This window comes from Salmo salar, chromosome 13 (assembly GCF_965601325.2).
Source record: "Salmo salar chromosome 13, fSalSal1, whole genome shotgun sequence".
In the NCBI taxonomy this organism is placed as follows: domain Eukaryota; kingdom Metazoa; phylum Chordata; class Actinopteri; order Salmoniformes; family Salmonidae; genus Salmo; species Salmo salar.
Window position 1 is genome coordinate 81,534,945 of NC_138303.1, and position 24,171 is coordinate 81,559,115.

At 45.5% G+C, this 24,171-nt stretch overlaps 1 protein-coding gene across 1 annotated transcript in view; it reads right to left on the reverse strand.

The window, feature by feature from the left end:
* Window positions 1-1,028: 1,028 nt before the first annotated feature.
* The window catches only part of cxadr (CXADR Ig-like cell adhesion molecule), a 72,287-nt gene continuing 49,144 nt past the window's right edge, over window positions 1,029-24,171 (reverse strand). Inside the window, exons 3-7 of the mRNA XM_014137876.3 lie at window positions 14,314-14,518; window positions 6,953-7,108; window positions 6,209-6,331; window positions 5,900-6,038; window positions 1,029-4,463 (exon numbers count right to left, since the gene is read on the reverse strand). Of these exons, the coding sequence (XP_013993351.1) occupies window positions 4,178-4,463; window positions 5,900-6,038; window positions 6,209-6,331; window positions 6,953-7,108; window positions 14,314-14,518 (909 nt within the window). The 3' untranslated portion in view covers window positions 1,029-4,177. The remainder of the gene's footprint in view (window positions 4,464-5,899; window positions 6,039-6,208; window positions 6,332-6,952; window positions 7,109-14,313; window positions 14,519-24,171) is intronic.

Genomic DNA, 24,171 nt, shown 5'->3' on the forward strand with positions numbered 1-24,171 from the left:
CATTCAGTCTCAAAACATCTTGAACAGTCTGATGGTTCAGTTCACATCTGTTTACAACTTCTTGGTAAAAAATAATAAAAAGAGATCTTTAATGAAGATGGCTGATAGAGAGAAAAAAACTGCAATGGCGGCTCAAGTTTGAATGTTTGGAGAAACAAATGGAACCAGAACACTTCTTGCTTAAAGCTACAGGACGCCAAGGCTATTTAAAGTTATTATTGGTATAATTCATATCATCTTAAAATTAAAATAGCTTTTTTTTTTATCATTTGGCTGCTTGGCTCAGGGCCATTTTAACACTCCATTACAATTGCCCCCAACCTCAGCAGTCAAACTCAAGAGAGTTGTGACATTATGCTAGTTTGAAATATTGGACAGTACAAAAAAATATATACAGCCTAAAAACCAAACATTTGCATATAAAACGAGCAAATGTAGATATTTGGCAAAAACATTTCTAGTAGGGAGAGAACCTAAACAGGCATGTACTGAGTGAGTCTCATTACTCTAGCTTATTTCTGTTTGGAGAAATTCAAGTTGTTACAATTTTCACCGGTCTCCCCTACACAGTTTTGATTCAAACGATATGCCCAACATGAACCAGACTGTGCTGGCTCTGGTATTTTATTTTCACATTGTCCTTTCCAGCATGGCTCAAGCAACGCTGGTGGATGCGTACCCGGGCCAGTCCAGTACAGCTCGGCCCTATAGTGTGAATCAGGCTAGTATATATAATGCTCTAGTGCCGCCTGTTTCAATGAAGCTGTGGATTTTTGCCAGGCGGTTTCTGATCGTAGTGCCTCTGTGCTTCATTGATTAATTATAGTCATTAGAGGTTAGAAAGTCACCTCAACTGGCGTTAGGGGTGAAAATCACTGCCTGATTAAAATGAATCAGAGTAGAAGCCTGCAGGAGGCCTGCCAGGGCCTCAGAGGATAAAGATAGGCTGGCTGCTGAAACCTGGTTAGAGAAAAGCACTATGATTTAAGACAAAGTCAACAGCTGCTGCTATGGAAAAGAAAGGACTCTTTCTTTCATTTTATGTCCTTTTATTATTTAAAAATACAGCACAAAAATGACACACACAAAGAAAAATTAAAACAGGTTTGATCACCCAATGTGCAAACAAACCCCCGAAAGAAAAATATTCATACAATATTAGTACACTTCTTTTAAAAGCTACAGTAAATATCATGTTAGTAGTTCTTCTCATTAGTTTCCGGAGTTGAGAGGGACTGTACAATATGACTCCCTAATGACTCTGTAGTTTGTCAGCAGTCAAAGGTCTATTCTACTAAAATACTATATATCTGGGCCCCCTCCAGACATTACACACACACACACACACACACACACACACACACACACACACACACACACACACACACACACACACACACACACACACACACACACACACACACACACACACACACACACACACACACACACACACACACACACACACACACACACACACACACACACACACACACACTTCCCTGGGCTTGGAGAGAACTGACAGCTTTTCCAACTTGGGGTAGTGTATGGTGTGGGTTTTTCTCCACATCCTGCCTCGGTGCAGCAGTTGGATGTGGCTGCTGTCCCATGGGTGTGAAGTTACACCTGCCACAATGAGGAGAGGCGCGGGGCTACTGTACAATTCAGAAAGCGCTCTATACCCATCACCTCCTCTTCATCCACCCCAAATCTACTACATTCTATTCACACACACAGAATCAGGCTCTGTTTCAATAACCATGCTAGTATACCATTTAGAATCTGGACACCCACACATCCATGTCAAACTTATACAATCCATAACATGGCTGATCCATCAAATAATCATTGATCTTCATTCTAAGTAAGATGCTAATGTGGATCCTGAAACAGAGCTACAGTAGTGCCCAGCTGAATGAGCAGGCTTTCACCCTCTACTGTTATTGATAACACCCAGCGATCATGTTTTAGATACACATTAACCAAGAAAAGTACTGCAGAGCATCATTATACATACAGAGCATTAGAGTAAGTGTGGTGGGATAAGTTCTAGAGATAGTGTCACTTTTACAGTATATTTACACATACAACCAAAGCCTTCATACAGAAAAATTAAATAATGAATTTAAAAAAGAAGCAACAAATGTATAAATCAATGTTTGGGAAATGTTTTAAACATTGCAACAGTTTAAATACAGAGCTAATGTAAACTGCGATGCAGTATTACACAGGATCCAAAACCATGTAAAGTGGACTGGTTATTATGCCTGATGTAGGCCTGGTACTACAGGTCCATTATAGCCAAACTATATGTACTGAAGCCAACTCTTGTGCCAAGCACCATACATGGCAATGATCGTTAGCTACAAAACATACATGTATGGCGCACAGCAACGTTAAAAGGCTAGCACACAACCAGGGATCCATTGAGACACAGACACCTACTTAGGGGCCTGTGGCTACAACAGTATGTGTGTGATACAAGTCAGTACAGACAAGGCACAGTGATGTCAATCACAGAAACAAGTCATCTGGGCTGAGCAGAAGCACTGAGGCTGTGAGTAAGACTGGGAGCAGCCTGTTGTGACTGACTGAGTGATAGAGCTAGGGTACAGCATGGGAACCCTAGAGAACAGTTACTGGACTGTAGTTGTAGCCTAAACATGTGAACACCTGTGACTCAGTATTCTAATGTTGACTTCTTCCCCTTAACACTCACTTCCTTCCATAAATCATGTAACATACTTACTAACATACTATAACATACATGTACATCCTTCATTTATCCTTCACAAACGGTGATGCATGAATGAACCAATAAACTTAATAATGACCATTGAAAGAGGTTGCGATATTGAACCCTAGGTATGCGGTTCCAAATCCAGAATGTTTTCTGGGAAGGACTGTGGGGAGACCTTTGGGTTGGATGGTTAAACAACAGAGATGGTTAATAATAGCGAACAGTGTAACCGTGGTCGTCCTGCTAATACAGAATGTGTGTTGGGGGAGGGGTGCACTGGTGGAGTCCGAAGGGTTAGGGGCCTGAGCTGGTGGCAGTGAAACACAATCAAATATGATTGTTCAGTGAAGCCACACCCCCCTATTCTCCAAAACACTGCCTGTTCTAGGAACTTGTAGAGAGGGGTGGGGAGAAAGGGAGAAGATGGGGTGTAAGCCCGGCAAAGAAACAACAATCCACCAATCACAAGATGGGGTGGCTTAACTCCCCCTCCCGTGTCGTTAACCAACCCTGACCGTCCGTCCCTCCCAGCCCAAGCTGGACCAACTGCTCTCAGGGCTGGAAAACATGCCCATTACATCAGCCAGTCCAAACATGCCCATTACATCAGCCAGTCCAAACATGCCCATTACATCAGCCAGTCCAAACATGCCCATTACATCAGCCAGTCCAACCAGTGGAATAAACATCTTTATAAAGGTAACCACATGACAACAAAACTCATTTGAAAAGCAGAAATCTTAAATCCCTTCGGCAACCCCTATTCTTAAAATAGATTTAACAAATATGTGTGTGGAGGGGTTATTGTCAAATATGCAAAATATTTTCAAAAATGTAACTGAGAGATTTGATAAAAACTTTTGTCTGATTATATTTTTGGCATTTCATCCAAAGACTGGAGTAGAAGTGTACATTTCCCACGCCCAGAAACACACACATACAGCTGTCATACTGTCACAGTACAAACCCACCATAGGCCAATCAGAGACCTTGGTCTGCTCTGCACACATCTCTAAGGACAGGGCCAGCTAGATTAAAAAGCATCATGCATTCAACTATATACAAAGCAACCTTTCTGAATTGACCATTAAAATGTAGCTAGCCACCCTAGTATTTTTGTGTCTGCTTGTCAGAAAGATCAGGAAGTAAAATTCATAAAATGATCTGTTGTTTTTTGCCTTCAGTAAATAGTTCATAGTGGGCCTGATGTGATATGGTACAGTACTGCATCTCTTTTCTCCTCAGTACGGCACCACAGCTTATGAGTGGTGGAGGACATAAAATCAGTCAGCCCAGTCCCCAGCCCAGCCACCCCACCTCCTCTCTGGCTAGTGTCCCCCAGTCCCTCCCTCCATCTCTCCAGTTGTCAGACCAGCCCCCCACCTCCTCTCTGGCTAGTGTACCCCAGTCCCACCCCTCCCTTTCTCCCCCTCTCCATTACACAATGGAGCCGTCCTTGTTTTGGGCGGGGATCATGACGGGGATGCCGCCCATGCGGCTGAGGTTACGGCCAGCTATCTTGCTGGCGACAGGCGGTGGCAGGGGTGTGTGGCTGGGGGGCCTCTCATACTCCTCCACGGAGGGGATCTTGTCATACTGGGGCTTGAGGGCGTACTCATGCAGGTTGGAGGGGGACATGGAGCCCAGGGAGGAACGCTGGCTGCCCACGCTGGTGAAAGAGCGAGCCGTCGACACGCGGCTCTTTGGAGGGGGAACGTCCTCTCTGAGAGGGGGGGAAAGAGAGCGAGATGGGCATGTAAACAACAAGAGACAAGCTTTTCCACTCCCCTTTCACATTCACTTGGGATTTCACCTAGGTGTCCAGCCAGACAGAGTCAGAGAGAGATAAACAATGAGATATAAGAGAAAGACCGAGGGATAGGGAGACAGAAAGAGAGGGTGAAAGACAGAAACAGACAGAGAGAGGAGACAGGCAGAAAAAGGGAGAGGACAGACTGACTGAAAGAGAGAGGGTGAGGCGAATGAAAGAGACAGAGACAGAAAGAGTGGGAGAGAGAAAAACAGACAGAAGGAGAGAGTGAGAAGGGAGAGACAGTGTGGGTGAAAGGTAGTGAAAAAGATTATAGCTAGTGACGATGGAATGTAGTTCTAGATGTGCCAGCTCTGATCAGCCACAGTAAGATTCTCAACAGTGGTAACTAAGCAACATTCATTCCCACCAACCCCTTTCTACTCCCAGAGCAACACAATTAACACATAATAACCTGCAATAATCCATTAAAGAGCTCAATCAAACTGAGCCTGAGGGGCCAGTGGCTTTGAATATGTTGGTAAATGCGTGTGCACAAGTGTTTGTGAGTACATTAATATCCCTAAGCGTGTATTAGTGTCTGTATGCGTGCCGCCGTGTGTGTGTGTGTGTGTCAGGACTGGGCACACAGACACAGTGCTCATTGGGCTAATTCTTATAATGCTCCGCTGCGCTGCCAGGCAGATAGACAGTGTCCAGGCTGACGCTAGCAGACCCAAAGACAGAGAGACAGAGTGGATGGAACACTGTGTCCAGGGGGGCTGGGCAGGACAGACACAGGATCCACAGAACAAATAAACCACCCAAACTGATTAACACAGACGTTAATTTGAGGAAGGGAAAAAAGAGAAAACCGCTGATGGTGCGACAGCCGTTTTTCCGGGTCCGTGACCGGATAGGGAGGAGCTGGGGCCAGAGAACGTGGCACGGTCACGCTGGCTTTCATTTATTGCAGGCTACAGCAGCCAAATTACCGAAATAAAAGAAAACCTTTAGAGGAACCTATACACTCGTCCCACAATGCTATTAAGATAGTTGTAATGTACTGTATACTACCCTGTTATATGTGGTTATATGTGGAATCATGGACATTGAAAGTTAGTGTTGTGCTCAGTGACCTGGACACCAAGGAGATGTGCAGTATTGAGTATATGAGGGCGGCAGGGAGGGTAGTTATGTTATGGGGAAGGGAGGGCTCAAGTCATTAAGCTGTCATTTCTGTTGTTCTTCATTAATGTGTATGTTTACTATGTCTGGCCATTCTATTGCAGTGCATTTTTGTCAAGCAAATGTCTGTGAACATCTGACCAACACATATCTAATCTAATAGCAGCTGGATGCAGTTTATGCCAGTGCTGTACAATGGTGTAATAATGCAGCGACCGTACCTGATCTCGTAAGAGATCTCCTTCTCGTACTTCTTCCTGTGGTGGGCGCGGCAGCAGCAGAAGAGGATGATGGCGATGATGATGAGGGCCAGCAGCACAGCGATGATGACTCCAGCTATGATACCAGCAGTGTTGGGTGCTAGACCACAGATCATAAAAATAATACTTGATAAAATGACACAATTCCACCATCTTGACTCTATACAGCCAATACAGAGCCAAGCACAGATCCACACCTGATAAATAAATAAATGACAGTGTTCAATTAAAGCCCAGATAAAGGTGAATCAGGGGCGGTGAGGGACTCACGGGGAGTGATGCCAAGCTGTAGAATACACTCCTCCATGCCCACGTGGTTCTTAACAGTGCAGCGGTAGGTTCCAGAGGAGCTGATGGACGCGTTCCTTACATTCATGGTGCCTCCCACAGGGTCTACAAGACAGAGAGGTTACAGGGGCACGTTCAGGAAGCCAAAAACCTTCCGGAAACATTTCTGGCCATTTACTTGAGTTGGCAGTGAATATCCATTCTGTTTGAAATGATCTGCTCAATCTGAGGATGGTAAAAACTTGTGTAACCACATTGTGTTTTTTTTAAATCTTCAATAAATAGACTGAGTATAAAAAATGTTAAGAACACCTCTTTCCATGACAGACTGACCAGGTGAATCCAGGTGAACGCTATGATCCCTTATTGACGTAACCTGTTAAATCCACTTCAATCAGTGTAGCTGATTGAGGAGGAGGCAGGTTAAAGAAGGATTGTTACGCCTAGAGACAATTGAGACATGGATTGCGTGCCATTCAGAAGGTGAATGGGCAAGACAAAAAATGTAAGTGCCTTTGAACGGGGTATGGTAGTAGGTGCCAGGCGGTTTGTGTCAAATATTGCATTGCTGCTGGGTTTTTCATGCTCAACAGTTTCCTGTGTGTATCAAGAACGGTCCACCACCCAAAGGACATCCAGCCAACTTGGGGGGGGTCAACTCAATATTAGGAAGGTGTTCCTAATGTTTGGTATACTCAGTGTATAATTACATCCCGTGTGTGTTACCTAGCACGGCTGAGGCAGGCAGAATCTTGTTGTCACTGGTCTTCTCCCAGGTGTACTGCAGGGGGTTGGTCCCCTCACTGGACGTACACCTCAGGACCACGTCCTTACCCTCCTGGGTGGGGCCTTCAGTAGAGCATCTGGGCTTGGACGGCCTCACTGCCAGGGGAGAGAGAGGAGGGGGAGAGGGCATAAGCTATTAGAGATGGCATACATTGCGGAAAAAAGAAATTAGCTTGAAGCTACACAAACCCTTCCTGATTTTCCAATGCACACCCCCCTGGCAGGTTGCTGAGCTCTCTGTGTGTGTGTGTGTGTGTGTGTGTGTGTGTGTGTGTGTGTGTGTGTGGTGTGTGTGTGTGTGTGTGTGTGTGTGTGTGTGTGTGTGTGTGTGTGTGTGTGTGTGTGTGTGTGTCCCCTTCATAGCAGCAGTCATCAGCATAATGAGAGCAGTAATCAGGGTAATTGATACAGCTGCTGTCATTACAGGTGCTGTCACTAAAGATGATGAAGATTGGAGAGTGACGTGCGCACACACACACACACACAAACATGGGGTAGGGCCTCTGGGAACCCCAAGCGTACGCAAACAGTTCCCTCAGTCTGTTGGCAGGAGATGAGATGAGAATTCAAAAGCAAACAAAGCTCCAAATTGAAACCAGGCCGGATCCAGTGCAAGGCAAAGACGAACAGACCAACTGAACTCACCGTCTGTCTGTCTGCTGGAGAGGAGAGGAGGGGGTGGGATGAGGTATGGGTACTAAGCTAGGGGTGGGAGATGGAGGGATGAGGTATGGGTACTAAGCTAGGGGTGGGAGGTGGAGGGATGAGGTATGGGTACTAAGCTAGGGGTGGGAGGTGGAGGGATGAGGTATGGGTACTAAGCTAGGGGTGGGAGGTGGAGGGATGAGGCATGGGTACTAAGCTAGGGGTGGGAGGTGGAGGGATGAGGTATGGGTACTAAGCTAGGCGTGGGAGGTGGAGGGGGTGGGATGAGGTATGGGTACTAAGCTAGGGGTGGGAGGTGGAGGGATGAGGTATGGGAGGTGGAGGGATGAGGTAAGCTAGGGGTGGAAGGTGGAGGGGGTGGGATGAGGTATGGGTACTAAGCTAGGGGTGGGAGATGGAGGGATGAGATATGGGTACTAAGCTAGGGGTGGGAGGTGGAGGGATGAGGTATGGGTACTAAGCTAGGGGTGGGAGGTGGAGGGATGAGGTATGGGTACTAAGCTAGGGGTGGGAGGTGGAGGGGGTGGGATGAGGTATGGGTACTAAGCTAGGGGTGGGAGGTGGAGGGGGTGGGATGAGGTATGGGTACTAAGCTAGGGGTGGGAGGTGGAGGGGGTGGGATGAGGTATGGGTACTAAGCTAGGGGTGGGAGGTGGAGGGGGTGGGATGAGGTATGGGTACTAAGCTAGGGTGAGAGGTGGAGGGGGTGGGATGAGGTATGGGTACTAAGCTAGGGGTGGGAGGTGGAGGGGGTGGGATGAGGTATGGGTACTAAGCTAGGGGTGAGAGGTGGAGGGGGTGGGATGAGGTATGGGTACTAAGCTAGGGGTGGGAGGTGGAGGGGGTGGGATGAGGTATGGGTACTAAGCTAGGGGTGGGAGGTGGAGGGGGTGGGATGAGGTATGGGTACTAAGCTAGGGGTGGGAGGTGGAGGGGGTGGGATGAGGTATGGGTACTAAGCTAGGGGTGGGAGGTGGAGGGGGTGGGATGAGGTATGGGTACTAAGCTAGGGGTGGGAGGTGGAGGGGGTGGGATGAGGTATGGGTACTAAGCTAGGGGTGGGAGGTGGAGGGGGTGGGATGAGGTATGGGTACTAAGCTAGGGGTGAGAGGTGGAGGGGCATTCTAAATATTGTCGTCTTTAGGAAGCCTGATTGGCCGTGTGTGAATGTGTGTGTGCATGTGCGTATATCGCTCTGTCTCTCTCTGTGTGCATCTCTCGCTCTCTCTGTGTGTCTCTCGGATAGAGCTTTGTGCTGGAGCGCTGACATCATGGTTTGGTAATGGGCGCTGTAACAACAAAGCCCAGGGAAAGGGAGGGGAGCGAGAGGAGAGGGAGGGGAGATCAGGGACAGGGACTTATCAGGCAGAACCATGTGGATTAACACCAGACAGCCCTGTCCTGTGGGACACGGCAGCACATAGTGCAGTGCCCAGCCCATACTAATCTAAAAGGCAGGGGGCAGGATGGACAGAACGAGAGAGGGGAGTATAAATGGAAGATAAATGAAATGAGTGCTGATGGACTGGGGGGGGTGATACGAACGAGAGGAGGTAGAAAGAGAAAAATAATATCTTGAGACAGATACTGTAGAGAGTGTGAGATTGGTTGTGGTGGACTATATGGATGTGGTATAATATGAAGTGCTAAAGATAAGGAGATGTATTGGCTGTGCTGGACTACATTGAGGTACTGATAGGACACAGTATAGATAGAGGGAGAGTGATACATTGTGGTAGACCACAGTAGGGTGGCTATAAAGACAATGAGGGATTGGTTGGGACTGAGGCCAGGGAGACAGAAAGATTGGCTTTAGAGAGGTCTAGGCAGGGCTGATTGGTTGTTTGGACTCAGGTCAGGGAGCGATTGGCATGTTAAATACTGTAGTGGCGTATGGGTAATGAGACAGTGATTGGGACTAAGGCCAGGGAGAGAGGAATTGTGATTGGCTGCCGAAAGCTGTAGTGAGGTAGCGGCAGACACTGATTGGTTGCGAGGGTTGCTGACATGCCTGTCCGGGGTGCTGTACTGACTGCAGGTGTGCCCTCTCCTTCTGTTACCTTCACTGTCGATCTTCATACAGGGAGACACAACACGCACACAGCTCCTAACATTACCTGCACTCAGGACAAATGCCCGGGGGGGGGGGGGGGGGGTGTGGTGTGTGTGTGTGTGTGTGTGTGTGTGTGTGTGTGTGTGTGTGTGTGTGTGTGTGTGTGTGTGTGTGTGTGTGCCTACTTCCTGAGAGTGTGTGACCGTGTCCATCCCTGCCAATGCGCTCGGGAGCATTTACGTTCTGGTGACGATATTGACCTGAAGGTAAACTGCGGTGCAGGCAAGATGTCTTCCTGTCTCCTTGTCACACTGCTCTCCTCTAGAATAGGAATAGCTCTGCCCCAGGGTTCAATGCCTTTAGGCCTGTCAGACCCACTAAACCAGTAAAGACACTAGATGACCAGCTCTGTGGCCAAGAAATTCCTCTGCACAGCTCCCTAAGGACCATCACCATCGGCCTGCCTAGGTATTTGCTCCAGTCAGCTCAAGCCCATCTCTCCTTGGCTGGCTCGGGTACACTGAACAAATCTAATCTTCCTTCCTGTAGACCTGAGAGAGACTTCGAGCCAGCCTTGCTGGTGTAAAGGAATGGCTAAAAAGACATTGTTTTTGTTTAGTTCCTGGTAAAGGAAGGTAAATATAACACCAACCAGTTTGTCAATAGAGAGATGTGTTTAACCAGGAAAACAACCGTGTCCTAATCACATTTTATTCAGCCAAACACAACGTTTATGAGAAGTCCTTCTTCAGTGCAGGGCTCTAATAAAATTCATATGTTGTTTGACCACAGCCGTCAGCCCACACAACTTTTCATATGTAAATATGCTGACTGGTTGAGTGACTGAGTGAGTTTCTGTATGTTCAGAGTAAAGTTGAGTCACCGAGCAGCCATACACGGCAAGTCTGTTTGCGCAGACATCACTAGAGTGTTCTGCCTATTCTACACCCACTGTCATTTATGATACGCAGTTAGCTAGCTGAGTGGCTGTCATAACGCCCAAATCACTTCATTTTACACTACTTTACTGTCACTTAGCAACAACAATGGAACAGCTGGCTGAGGTGACATTACATTATGTGTGATGCTCATCAATCACACCATCACTTAATGGCAAAGCAAAACACTGAGCATACATCATTTCAGAACAAGGCAGCATTAATGTACATTTTACAAGACTTTACTACATTTAGTAGGCTATTTTGATGTCATCTGATATTGACATAGCCATTTCCCTACCGTATATAGATTGGATTGCAATATCAAGGAAAACTCTAGATCTATACACACCACTAGGAATATTAAACATATCACCAAGCCATTCTAGAGGGGTATTACATAAACACTTATCTAGTTTGCCACATGTACCCTTCAAAAGGCATTATGCGTGGAGTTTTTACTGAATAGATACAGTTGAAGTCGGAAGTTTACATACACTTAGATTGGAGTCATTAAAAATCGTTTTTCAACCACTCCACACATTTCTTGTTAACAAACTATAGTTTTGGCAAGTTGGTTAGGACATCTACTTTGTGCATGACACAAGTAATTTTTCCAACAATTGTTTACAGACAGATTATTTCACTGTATCACAATTCCAGTGGGCCAGAAGTTTACATACACTAAGTTGACTGCCTTTAAACAGCTTGGTCAATTACAGAAAATTATGTCATGGCTTTAGAAGCTTCTGATAGGCTAATTGCCATCATTTGGGTCAATTGGAGGTGTACCCGTGGAAGTATTTCAAGGCCTACCTTCAAACTCAGTGCCTCTTTGCTTGACATCATGGGAAAATCAAAAGAAATCAACCAAGACCTCAGAAAAACAATTGTAGACCTCCACAAGTCTGGTTCATCCTTGGGAGCAATTTCCAAACGCCTGAAGGTACCATGTTCATCTGTACAAACAATAATACGCAAGTATAAACACCATGGGACCACGCACCGTAATACCGCTCAAGAGGAGACACATTCTGTCTCCTAGACATGAACGTACTTTGGTGCAAAAACTGCAAATCAATCCCAGAACAACAGCAAAGGAACTTGTGAAGATGCTGGAGAAAACAGGTACAAAAGTATCTATATCCACAGTAAAACGAGGCCTATATCAACATAACCTGAAAGGCCGCTCAGCAAGGAAGAAGCCACTGCTCCAAAACCGCCATAAAAAAGCCAGACTACGGTTGAGCAACTGCACATGGGGACAAATATTGTACCAAAAATAGAACTGTTTGGCCATATCGACCATCGTCATGTTTGGAGAAAAAAGGGGGAGACTTGCAAGCCGAAGAACACCATCCCAACCGTGAAGCACGGGGGTGGCAGCATCATGTTGTGGGGGTGCTTTGCTGCAGGAGGAACTGGTGCACTTCACAAAATAGATGGCATCATGAGGTAGGAAAATTATGTGGATATATTGAAGCAACATCTCAAGACATCAGTCAGGAAGTTAAAGCTTGGTCGCAAATGGGTCTTCCAAATGGACAATGAACCCAAGGATACTTCCAAAGTTGTGGCAAAATGGCTTAAGGACAACAAAGTCAAGGTATTGGAGTGGCCATCACAAAGCCCTGACCTCAATTCCATAGAAAATTTGTGGGCAGAACTGAAAAAGTGTGTGCGAGCAAGGAGGCCTACAAACCTGACTCAGTTACACCAACTCTGTCAGGAGGAATGGGCCAAAATCCACCCAACTTATTGTGGGAAGTTTGTGGAAGGCTACCTGAAACTTTTGACCCAAGTTAAACAATTTAAAGGCAATGCTACCAAATACTAATTGAGTGTATGTAAACTTCTGACCCACTGGGAATGTGATGAAATAAATAAAAACTGTAAATAAAAAAAAAGTCTATAATTTTAATGGTAGGTTAATTTGAACAGTGAGAGACAGAATAACAACTAAAAATTCCAGAAAAACTTGTGTCAAAAATGTTCTAAATTGATTTGCATTTTAATGAGGCTAAAAAATATTTGACCCCTCTCAATCAGAAAGATTTCTGGCTCCAAGGTGTCTTTTATACAGGTAACGAGCTGAGATTAGGAGCACACTCTTAAAGGGAGTGCTCCGAATCTCAGCTTGTTACCTGTATAAAAGACTCCTGTCCACAGAAGCAATCAATCAGATTCCAAACTCTCCACCATGGCCAAGACCAAAGAGCTCTCCAAGGATGTCAGGGACAAGATTGTAGACCTACACAAGGCTGGAATGGGCTACAAGACCATCGCCAAGCAGCTTGGTGAGAAGGTGACAACAGTTGGTGCAATTATTCGCAAATGGAAGAAACACAAAAGAACTGTCAATCTCCCTCGGCCTCCATGCAAGATCTCACCTCGTGGAGTTGCAATGATCATGAGAATGGTGAGGAATCAGCCCAGAACTACACGGGAGGATCTTGTCAATGATCTCAAGGCAGCTGGGACCATAGTCACCAAGAAGAAAATTGGTAACACACTATGCCGTGAAGGACTGAAATTCTGCAGCGCCCGCAAGGTCCCCCTGCTCAAGAAAGCACATATACATGCTCGTCTGAAGTTTGCCAATGAACATCTGAATGATTCAGAGGACAACTGAGTGAAAGTGTTGTGGTCAGATGAGACCAAAATGGAGCTCCTTGGCATCAACTCAACTCGCCGTGTTTGGAGGAGGAGGAATGCTGCCTATGACCCCAAGAACACCATCCCCACCGTCAAACATGGAGGTGGAAACATTATGCTTTGGGGGTGTTTTTCTGCTAAGGGAACAGGACAACTTCACCGCATCAAAGGGACGATGGACGGGGCCATGTACCGTCAAATCTTGGGTGAGAACCTCCTTCCCTCAGCCAGGGCATTGAAAATGGGTCGTGGATGGGTATTCCAGCATGACAATGACCCAAAACACACGGCCAAGGCAACAAAGGAGTGGCTCAAGAAGAAGCACATTAAGGTCCTGGAGTGGCCTAGCCAGTCTCCAGACCTTAATCCCATAGAAAATCTGTGGAGGGAGCTGAAGGTTTGAGTTGCCAAACATCAGCCTCGAAACCTTAATGACGTGGAGAAGATCTGCAAAGAGGAGTGGGACAAAATCCCTCCTGAGATGTGTGCAAACCTGGTGGCCAACTACAAGAAATGTCTGACCTCGGTGGCAAAACCCTTGTTGGTAATCACAAAGTACTAAGTCATGTTTTGCAGAGGGGTCAAATACTTATTTCCCTCATTAAAATGCAAATCTATTTATAACATTTTTGACATGCGTTTTTCTGGATTTTTTTGTTGTTATTCTGTCTCTCACTGTTCAAATAAACCTACCATTGAAATTATAGACTGATCATTTCTTTGTCAGTGGGCAAACGTACAAAATCAGCAGGGGTTCAAATACTTTTTTCTCTCACTGTATTACTCTGACATTTCACATTTTAAAAATAAAGTGGTGATCCTAACTGACCTAACCAGGGAATTTTTACTAGGATTAAATGTCAGGAATTGTGAAAAACTGAGTTTAAATATATTTGGCTAAGGTGTATGTAAACTTCCGACTTCAACTGTAGATAGCAAAGTAGCGGCTGTTTAAAATGTAAAAATGTCACCCATGGCATCCCACTCACCCATGACGGTCAGTAGCATCTTTCTGCTGCGGATGCCCGGGGCCTTCTTCACCTTGCACTGGTAGGTTCCCGTGTCTGAGGACTTCAGACCAGTCAGGTTGATGGAAGCGTCACCATTCTTTGGGTCGGGTGAGTTGAAGTGGGCCCGCCCCTTCACTGCAGGGTAGTAGTCCTCATAGGCCCTGTCCCCAGAGTACAGGATCACCTGGGGGTGGAGGGAGGAAGAGAAAATGAGGGAGGGAATAGACCGAGAATTAGAGGGAGATAGCTGGGTGTAAAGAAGTTACAACTTTTCAGAAAAACAAGCCTGGATAAATAATCTAAGTCGAAGCTGGTTATTAAGAGTGAGTGCAAAGCCCACCCCACCCCCCGTCTCTGTTTACTAAAACAACAGACACTGAAATGAAGAGTCAGTGTATTGTTATCTCCCTAATGTCCTATGCCTGGTTCTGGCTTGTTTTTGACCTTTCCTTTCTGTGCGGCGGAGGTATGGCATGGAACAAACAAAGCCCTACTGTGGAGTCAAAGCAACACCTGCTGTGTCAACAGAGAGATAGAGAAAGCTATGACCTGAGCTCAGCAGCAGCCCCCAGCCCTACCTTCACCTTCCCTAGCCCGTCTGTCTCTCCCCCACAACACAGCGCTCAGAGCAGAAGCCAGAAGATGGAGTCAAGGTGGAGCCAACGGACAACGAGCCGCACAGGAGCAGCACGGAGGCAAAGTAAACAAAACACCACGGCACGAAGGAGGGAAAGCCAAACAATTCTCTCACATCGCAGGCAGACAACACATACACGTAGGTAGGCATAATATTCAACATTTTCCATGGAGCTTGTCAGAGACGGGGGCTTGTGTTGTGTGCAATGATCACCATCATACACACGCAGTGGAGGAGAGTAGAGAAAAAACTGAGTAGGCCTCCTAATGAACACAGCGGTAGCAGCCAGCTCCAAGGGAGAGAGGAAGGGAAGAGAAAACAAAGAAAGAGAGACGAACAGAACGGAAAGACGGTGGGCTGTGAGGGAGCGAGAGAAAAGAAAACAAAGAGAACCGGAGGGATGGTGGGCTGTGAGATGTCTAACAACTCAGCTGGGGAGCGTTGTTGTTGACCCCACGGCAGGGCTGCCAAGGCTGTGTAGGCTAAGCTACATCTTGTACCTATTAGACACGTAAACTGTAATGCATTCCACCTGGATCCCAGGAGAGACATGGAGCCCTCAAACTAACTTCACTGGGATCAGAGCAACGGCAGCAATAACAAAGCGATGAGAGAAGGTGGAGGAGAGGAAATTAAATTGCCTGAGGCACTAGGGTAAAGACAGGCAACACGCACTCCCTCTCACACTGAGACACAATCTCAGACACACACAGACTACAATCTTGTACATACCACATGTAATAACGTGGCTCAATAAAACAAATCTTATAAAAACTCCAAGAGGGCCTACGTACTGGAAAACAAAGGGCAGACGTTAGTGAGAAGAGAACTAGACAAGCAGAGTTGAAAACAAGGACACATTCCTGAGTTCTGATTCAGAACAGGTAGACCAGTACTACAGTATCCATCTGGTGAGGTCAGACTGAAAGTCTCTGTGGACAAATATTGCACTAAGGGACCTCTTCTCATAATTATAATAGTATATTGTATTAGTTAGGGTGGCACCTTAGTGGACATTTAAAGTCACCTTAAATAGTAATGAACTAATAAAGAAAATAGTAGAAAGTGCAGAAGGGAAACAACCTCTATTATACTGGCTGTAGCAGCACCAGGAGTGAGACAAAGGTTTGGTTACTTACATGGGGCCATTTAAAAGATGAGGTCATCATCATGTGACTCCCCTGCACGGAGAGGGTGGGGCTAATTTGAGAGGCAAAACAGGGAGTGGCATCACCTGTGTACACTACACTCAATGTCCCGGTCTGTCTGACTCTTGCGACAGTGTTCTTGCGTCTTTGGTAAAGTCAGGCTTTTCTCCTGACTCAGCCATGCCCCTATAGTCAGTTTCAGAAATGTACCTTGGCTCAAAATTGAATCTCAAGGTTTAACCTGAACCACTACACTTTCATGTCAGCTTTTCTTCAGTAAACAAAGCTCTAGTGCTTTCCTCAAGGACACAAACCTTTATCAGTCCACCAGGAATTTAAAGCAGCTAGCTACTGTTCCATTCTCCCAGCTAACCTTGAGAATATAGCGCTAAAGGCAACTATCATTCATGTATTTTCATGACTGTAGTTACCATTATCTTAGTTGAGAATACAATACTCAGGTCGCACCCTGCTTCCAGCCTATCTGTAATGTCTTCGCGATGAGCGCTAAATGCTAATTATCTCTTACTGTAGGCATGGCATTTCTTCATTTCAGGCCAACAAAGAGGTGCATTAGCTATGGTTCACTGATTCCCTGAATTCAGATATACCATATAAACAGACCACAACTCCCAAATCTCTACTTCAGAAATACAAAAATGCCAGTTTGACTGTGCAAACTCAAAGTAGTCTGTCATAGGGAGTGGTACGTAAAGGGTCCGCCCCCTCCCGTCTACCTCTACACTCAATATCTTCTTCACGCCTCCCATTCCATCCCACGCTCTCCTCCACTCCCTCTCCTCTGCTACTTCCCCTTATCTCCTTTTGTCATATATCCCATCCTCTACTCTCCCTCCATCTCCTCCCCCCTTCCAGCAGAGTAGATCAGTACCACACGTCCAGTAGTCCAGCCTGCCAGTACAGTGTAGCCCCAGCATCACCCCTCCCTTGTCACTCTCTGGACATCCAGTAGTCCAGCCTGCCAGTACAGCGTAGCCCCAGCATCACCCCTCCCTTCTCACTCTCTGGACATCCAGTAGTCCAGCCTGCCAGTACAGTGTAGCCCCAGCATCACCCCTCCCTTCTCACTCTCCGGACATCCAGTAGTCCAGCCTGCCAGTACAGCGTAGCCCCAGCCCCATCATGACCCCCCTCCCCCCTTCTCACTCTCTGGATGTCCAGTAGTCCAGCCTGCCAGTACAGCGTAGCCCCAGCATCACCCCTCCCTTCTCACTCTCTGGACGTCCAGTAGTCCAGTCTGCCAGTACAGTGTAGCCCCAGCATCACCCCTCCCTTCTCACTCTCTGGACGTCCAGTAGTCCAGCCTGCCAGTACAGTGTAGCCCCAGCTCTGGCCAGCACTAATCCTACTGGGCACTGTCACATACACCAAGCCAGCCCTGCAGCCAGTGAACTTAACAGGCCACTAATTACTGATAATACACATGACATCACCCGACCAGGGCGCAAGTAGGCTGTGCGCGTGTGTGTCTGTCTATGCACTGAGTGTCCCTCTGATTGGTCAATTAATATCTACCCGCTCAGAGGAAGATAGAAACTTGGCCGTTGTGAATGAAGAAATGGTCTGGTGAGATTGTGGCTCTTGTAAAAGATTGGAAATTGTTTGAGGCGCAATGAACGACAAAATAATGAGCAGTGAGGCTAAACTCTGAGTATGGAACATTCAAAACATGTCTACAGCTGAGTACAACTAGAGAGGAGGAGGTAGACCACAAACGGAAAACCACCCACAACTGGCTTCTACAGTTATATCCACATGAGCATTGTAGTCTTTACACAGAAACGCCAAACCTGGGGAGTACAATGACGGCTCTATAATAATAATAATAATAACAATAATGTTATTTTTGGGGAAATACGCCACTTCTTCCACCCCCACCCCTCCCAATTAATCATCAGTGGTTCCCATTCTAAATCAAATTAAGTAGGTCAAAAACAAATAGAGCTCTCCTGAGGCACAGCTCCCCAATTTAAAAAAAACGGAATTTAGCAGAGACAATGGAGGGAGAGGAGAGAGCAGGGCTGGGCTGGAAGTAGGAGCCAGGGAGGAATGGTGAGAGGGACAGCTAATGAAGGGCTCCTACTGATCTCCTTCTAGCCCTGGACACAAAAAACTCAGGCCATGGGGGACAAAGAGAGAGAGAGAGAGAGAGGATGCAGAGGCATTACTTGCGGAGGAGTGGAATGGAGAGACACAGGAGAGACTCCCCCACCATTCAGAGGCCTGGAGTGAGGCCATCTATCCCTCTATAAGCTTCTAGATACATGCCCTCAGGCAATGCATGGGCTATGTGGATCTGTCTATTCTCTCAGCAGCCCTGTGTACCCCATACCTCCAGACTACAGAGGCATGACACAGCCTGTACACAGAGCTGCTGGGTTCTCACAGCATGGCTGGAAGGTGGCATTCCACTCAATAGAGGTACCATGCAGAGAGCAGGTGGGTGAGGTCACGAGAGCCAACTGACACACCCCCACAAACCCCTTCTCACGCACTAACGAGCTTTCACAGTGCACGCTTGCACACACTGAAAGAGCGATGCCACTCAAACCCATGTGGGATATTTTATAACGCTTTAAAAACATGCACCAAGTAAAAGATGAACTGCTGTTTTTATAGTCATGGGGGTTGTGTGGGAGTTTTCCCTTACCACACATATAAGAGAACTCAATGGTTCCATCGACGGTTAACAAAAAGGAACAAAACCTGACATCTCCCTTTTACTTCTCAACTGACAGGCGCTGTATCAAAGTTGACATGATAGTGTTTCATTAAAAAACAGTTAACCACAGCGCCATAGAGCAACACATATGGTATATGGCTCCAGTTAACCGTAGTGTTCAGGTTTCTACTTATGAAATAACACTAACACTGGCATAACAGAGCTGGGCGTTAAGGACAAAAATCCAATTAGTGATATACTGAAAATGGTTGTGCCATAACGATTACATTTATTTTGTGTGTGTGTGTGTGTGGGGGGGGGGGGGGCTAGAGCTGGCCGATATGGACAGAAAGTGATCAGGATAACAACAAATACAACAATAAAGAAAATGTTTTAATGGACAGTTAATGTACATTAGCAGCAGGGCTCTAGACCAGGGTTCCACAACTGGCAGCCAGTGATTGTATTTAAGTTCCGGCCCCCCGACCATCCACTCAAGAATAAAAAAATCGTCCCGCGGCTGAATCTAGTTGATTATCCCTGGCTAGACTATTTTTTTTCTAGTGCCAAGGAAGACAACAGATGGTAGCCTTAGACTATGATTAAATGCTTCATATAAACTCAGCAAAAAAAGAAATGTCCCTTTTTCAGGATCCTGTCTTTCAAAGAAATGTGGATTTTTATTAATGAACTCCACAGATCTTCATTGTAAAGGGTTTAAACACTGCTTCCCATGCTTGTTCAATGAATCATAAACAATTAATGAACATGCACCTGTGGAATGGTCGTTAACCTCTATGGGCTAGGTGGGACGCTTGCGTCCCACCTACTCAACAGCCAGTGTAATCCCGTGGCGCGATATTCAAATACCTCAAAAATGCAAAAACTTCAATTTTTCAAACATATGACTATTTTACACCATTTTAAAGACAAGACTCTCGTTAATCTAACCACACTGTCCGATTTCAAAAAGGCTTTACAACGAAAGCAAAACATTAGATTATGTCAGCAGAGTACCCAGCCAGAAATAATCAGACACCCATTTTTCAAGCTAGCATATAATGTCACATAAACCCAAACCACAGCTAAATGTAGCACTAACCTTTGATGATCTTCATCAGATGACAACCCTAGGACATTATGTTATACAATACATGCATGTTTTGTTCAATCAAGTTCATATTTATATCAAAAACCAGCTTTTACATTAGCATGTGACTAGCATGTGACTAGCATTCCCACCGAACACTGCCGGTGAATTTACTAAATTACTCACGATAAACGTTCACAAAAAGCATAACAATTATTTTAAGAATTATAGATACAGAACTCCTCTATGCACTCGATATGTCCGATTTTAAAATAGCTTTTCAGTGAAAGCACATTTTGCAATATTCTACGTAGATAGCCCGGCATCACAGGGCTAGCTATTTAGACACCCAGCAAGTTTAGCACTCACCAAAGTCAGATTTACTATAACAAAAATGTTATTACCTTTGCTGTTCTTCGTCAGAATGCACTCCCAGGACTTCTACTTCAATAACAAATGTTGGTTTGGTCCCAAATAATCCATTGTTATATCCAAATAGCGGCGTTTTGTTCGTGCGTTCAAGACACTATCCGAAAGGGTAAATAAGGGTGACGAGCATGGCGCATTTCGTGACCAAAAAATTCTAAATATTCCATTACCGTACTTCGAAGCATGTCAACCGCTGTTTAAAATCCATTTTTATGCCATTTTTCTCGTAAAAAAGCGATAATATTCCGACCGGGAAAGCGTGTATACGTACAAAGAGAGAGAAAATAAAAACATCTCGTGCCCGCGCCTGAGTCTCAGAGTACTCTGACCAGCCACTATCCAAACGCGATAATGTGTTTCAGCCTGGGGCTGCCTCGATATCATTCAGCTTTTTCCCGGGCTCTGAGAGCCTATGGGAGCCGTACGAAGTGTCACGTTACAGCAAAGATCCTCAGTCTTCAATAAAAAGAGCCAAGATGAACAACAACTTGTCAGACAGGCCAATTCCTGTTCAGAATCTTCTCAGGTTTTTGCCTGCCATATGAGTTCTGTTATACTCAGACACCATTCAAACAGTTTTAGAAACTTTAGGGTGTTTTCTATCCAAAGCCAATAATTATATGCATATTCTAGTTACTGGGCAGGAGTAGTAACCAGATTAAATCGGGTACGTTTTTTATCCGGCTGTGTCAATACTGCCCCCTAGCCCTAACAGGTTAAGACACAAACAGCTTATAGACGGTAGGCAATTAAGGTCACAGTTATGAAAACTTAGGACACTAAAGAGGCCTTTCTAAAGAGGACTTCTACAGACAAAATAAAGATGCCCAGTGTCCCTGCCCATCTGCGTGAACGTGCCTTAGGCATGCTACAAGGAGGCATGAGGACTGCAGATGTGGCCAGGGCAATAAATTGCAATGTCCGTACTGTGAGACGCCTAAGACCGCGCTACAGGGAGACAGGACGGACAGCTGATCGTCCTTGCAGTGGCAGACCACATGTAACAACACCTACACAGGATCGGTACATCCGAACATCACACCTGCGGGACAGGCACAGGATGGCAACAACTGCCCGAGTTACACCTGGAACGCACAATCCCTCCATCAGTGCTCAGACTGTCCGCAATAGGCTGAGAGGCTGGACTGATAGCACGTAGGCCTGTTGTAAGGCTGGTCCTCACCAGACATCACCGGCAACAACTTCGCCTATGGGCACAAACCCACCATCGCTGGACCAGACAGGACTGGCAAAAAGTGCTCTTCACTGACGAGTCGCGGTTGTCTCACCAGGGGTGATGGTCGGATTTGTGTTTATTGTCAAAGGAATGAGCATGTACTCTGGAGCGGGATCAATTTGGAGGTGGAGGGTCCATCATGGTCTGAGGCGGTGTGTAACAGCATCATCGTACTGAGCTTGTTGTCATTGCAGGCAATCTCAATGCTGTGCGTTACAGGGAAGACATCCTCCTCCCTCATGTGGTAACCTTCCTGCAGGCTCATCCTGACATGACCCTCCAGCATGACAATGCCACCAGCCATACTGCTCGTTCTGTGCGTGATTTCCTGCAAGACAGGAATGTCGGTGTTCTGCCATGGCCAGCGAAGAGCCTGATTCTCAATCCCATTGAGCGCGTCTGGGACCTGTTGGATCGGAGGGTGAGGGCTAGGGCCATTCCCCCCAGAAATGTCCGGGAACTTGCAGGTGCCTTGGTGGAAGATTGTGGTAACATCTCACAGCAAGAACTGGCAAATCAGGTGCAGTCCATGAGGAGGAGATGCACTGCAGTACTAAATGCAGCTGGTGGCCACACCAGATACTGACTGCTACTTTTGATTTTGACCCCCCCCCCCCCCTTTCAGGGACACATTTTCCATTTCTGTTAGTCACATGTCTGTGGAACTTGTTCAGTTTATGTCTCAGTTGTTTTGTTGAATCTTGTTATGTTCATACATACATTTACACATGTTAAGTTTGCTGAAAATAGTATCTGGTTGACAGGTAAAGGACGTTTATTTTTTTGCTGAGTTTATATATATAGTTGAAGTCGGAAGTTCACATAAACCTTAGCCAAATACATTTTTACTCAGTTTCACAATTCCTGACATTTAATCCTAGTAAGAATTCCCCGTCTTAGGTCAGTTAGGATCACCACTTTATTTTAAGAATGTGAAATGCCAGAATAATAGTAGAGAGAATGATTTATTTCAGCTTTTATTTCTTTCATCACATTCCCAGTGGGTCAGAAGTTTACAAAACACTCAATTAGTATTTGGTAGCATTGCCTTCAAATTGTTTATCTTGGGTCAAACGTTTCGGGTAGCCTTCCACAATCTTCCCACAATATGTTGGGTGAATTTTGGCCCATTCCTCCTGACAGAGCTGGTGTAACTGAGTCAGGTTTGTAGGCCTCCTTGCTCGCACACGCTTTTTCAGTTCTGCCCACACATTTTCTATAGGATTGAGGTCAGGGCTTTGTGACGGCCACTCCAATACCTTGACTTTGTTGTCCTTAAGCCATTTTACCACAACTTTGGAAGTATGCTTGAGGTCATTGTCGATTTGGAAGACCCATTTGCGACCAAGCTTTAACTTCCTGACTGTTGTCTTGATGTTGCTTCAATATATCCACATAATTTTCCTACCTCATGATGCCATCTATTTTGTGAAGTGCACCAGTTCCTCCTGCAGCAAAGCACCCCCACAACATGATGCTGCCACCCCCGTGGTTCACGGTTGGGATAGTGTTCTTCAGCTTGCAAGCCTCACTCTTTTTCTTCCAAACATAACGATGGTCGATATGGCCAAACAGTTCTATTTTTGTTTCATCAGACCAGAGGACATTTCTCCAAAAAGTACGATCTTTGTCCCCATGTGCAGTTGCAAACCATAGTCTGGCTTTTTTATGCCGGTTTTGGAGCAGTGGCTTCTTCCATGCTGAGCGGCCTTTCAGGTTAAGTCGATATAGGACTCGTTTTACTGTGGATATAGATACTTTTGTGTCCGTTTCCTCCAGCATCTTCACAAGGTCCTTTGCTGTTGTTCTGGGATTGATTTGCACTTTCCGCACCAAAGTACATTCATCTCCAGGAGACAGAACGCGTCTCCTTCCTGAGCAGTATTACGGCTGCGTGGCCCCATGGTGTTTATACTTGCGTACTATTGTTTGTACAAATGAACGTGGTACCTTCAGGTGTTTGGAAATTGCTCCAAAGGATGAACTAGGTCTACAATTGTTTTTCTGAGGTCTTGGCTGATTTCTTTTGATTTTTCCATGATGTCAAGCAAAGAGGAACTGAGTTTGAAGGTAGGCCTTGAAATACATCCACAGGTACACCTCCAATTGACTCAAATGATGTCAATTAGCCTCTCAGAAGCTTCTAAAGCCATGACATAATTTTCTGTAATTGTCCAAGCTGTTTAAAGGCACAGTCAACTTAGTGTATGTAAACTTCTGACCCACTGGAATTGTGATAGTGAATTATAAGTGAAATAATCTGTCTGTAAACAATTGATGGAAAAATTACTTGTGTCATGTACAAAGTAGATGTCCTAACCGACATGCCAAAACTAAAGTTTGTAAACAAGAAATTTGTGGAGTGGTTGAAAAACTAGTTTTAATGACTCCAACCTAAGTGTATGTAAACTTCCAACTTCAACTGTGTATATATATATATATATATATATATATATATATATATATATATATATATATATATATATATATATATATATATATAAATAAATAAAAAGTATGTGGACACGTCTTCAAATTAGTGGATTTGGCTATTTCTGCCACACCCGTTGATGACAAGTGTATAAAATTGAGCACACATCCATGCAATCTCCA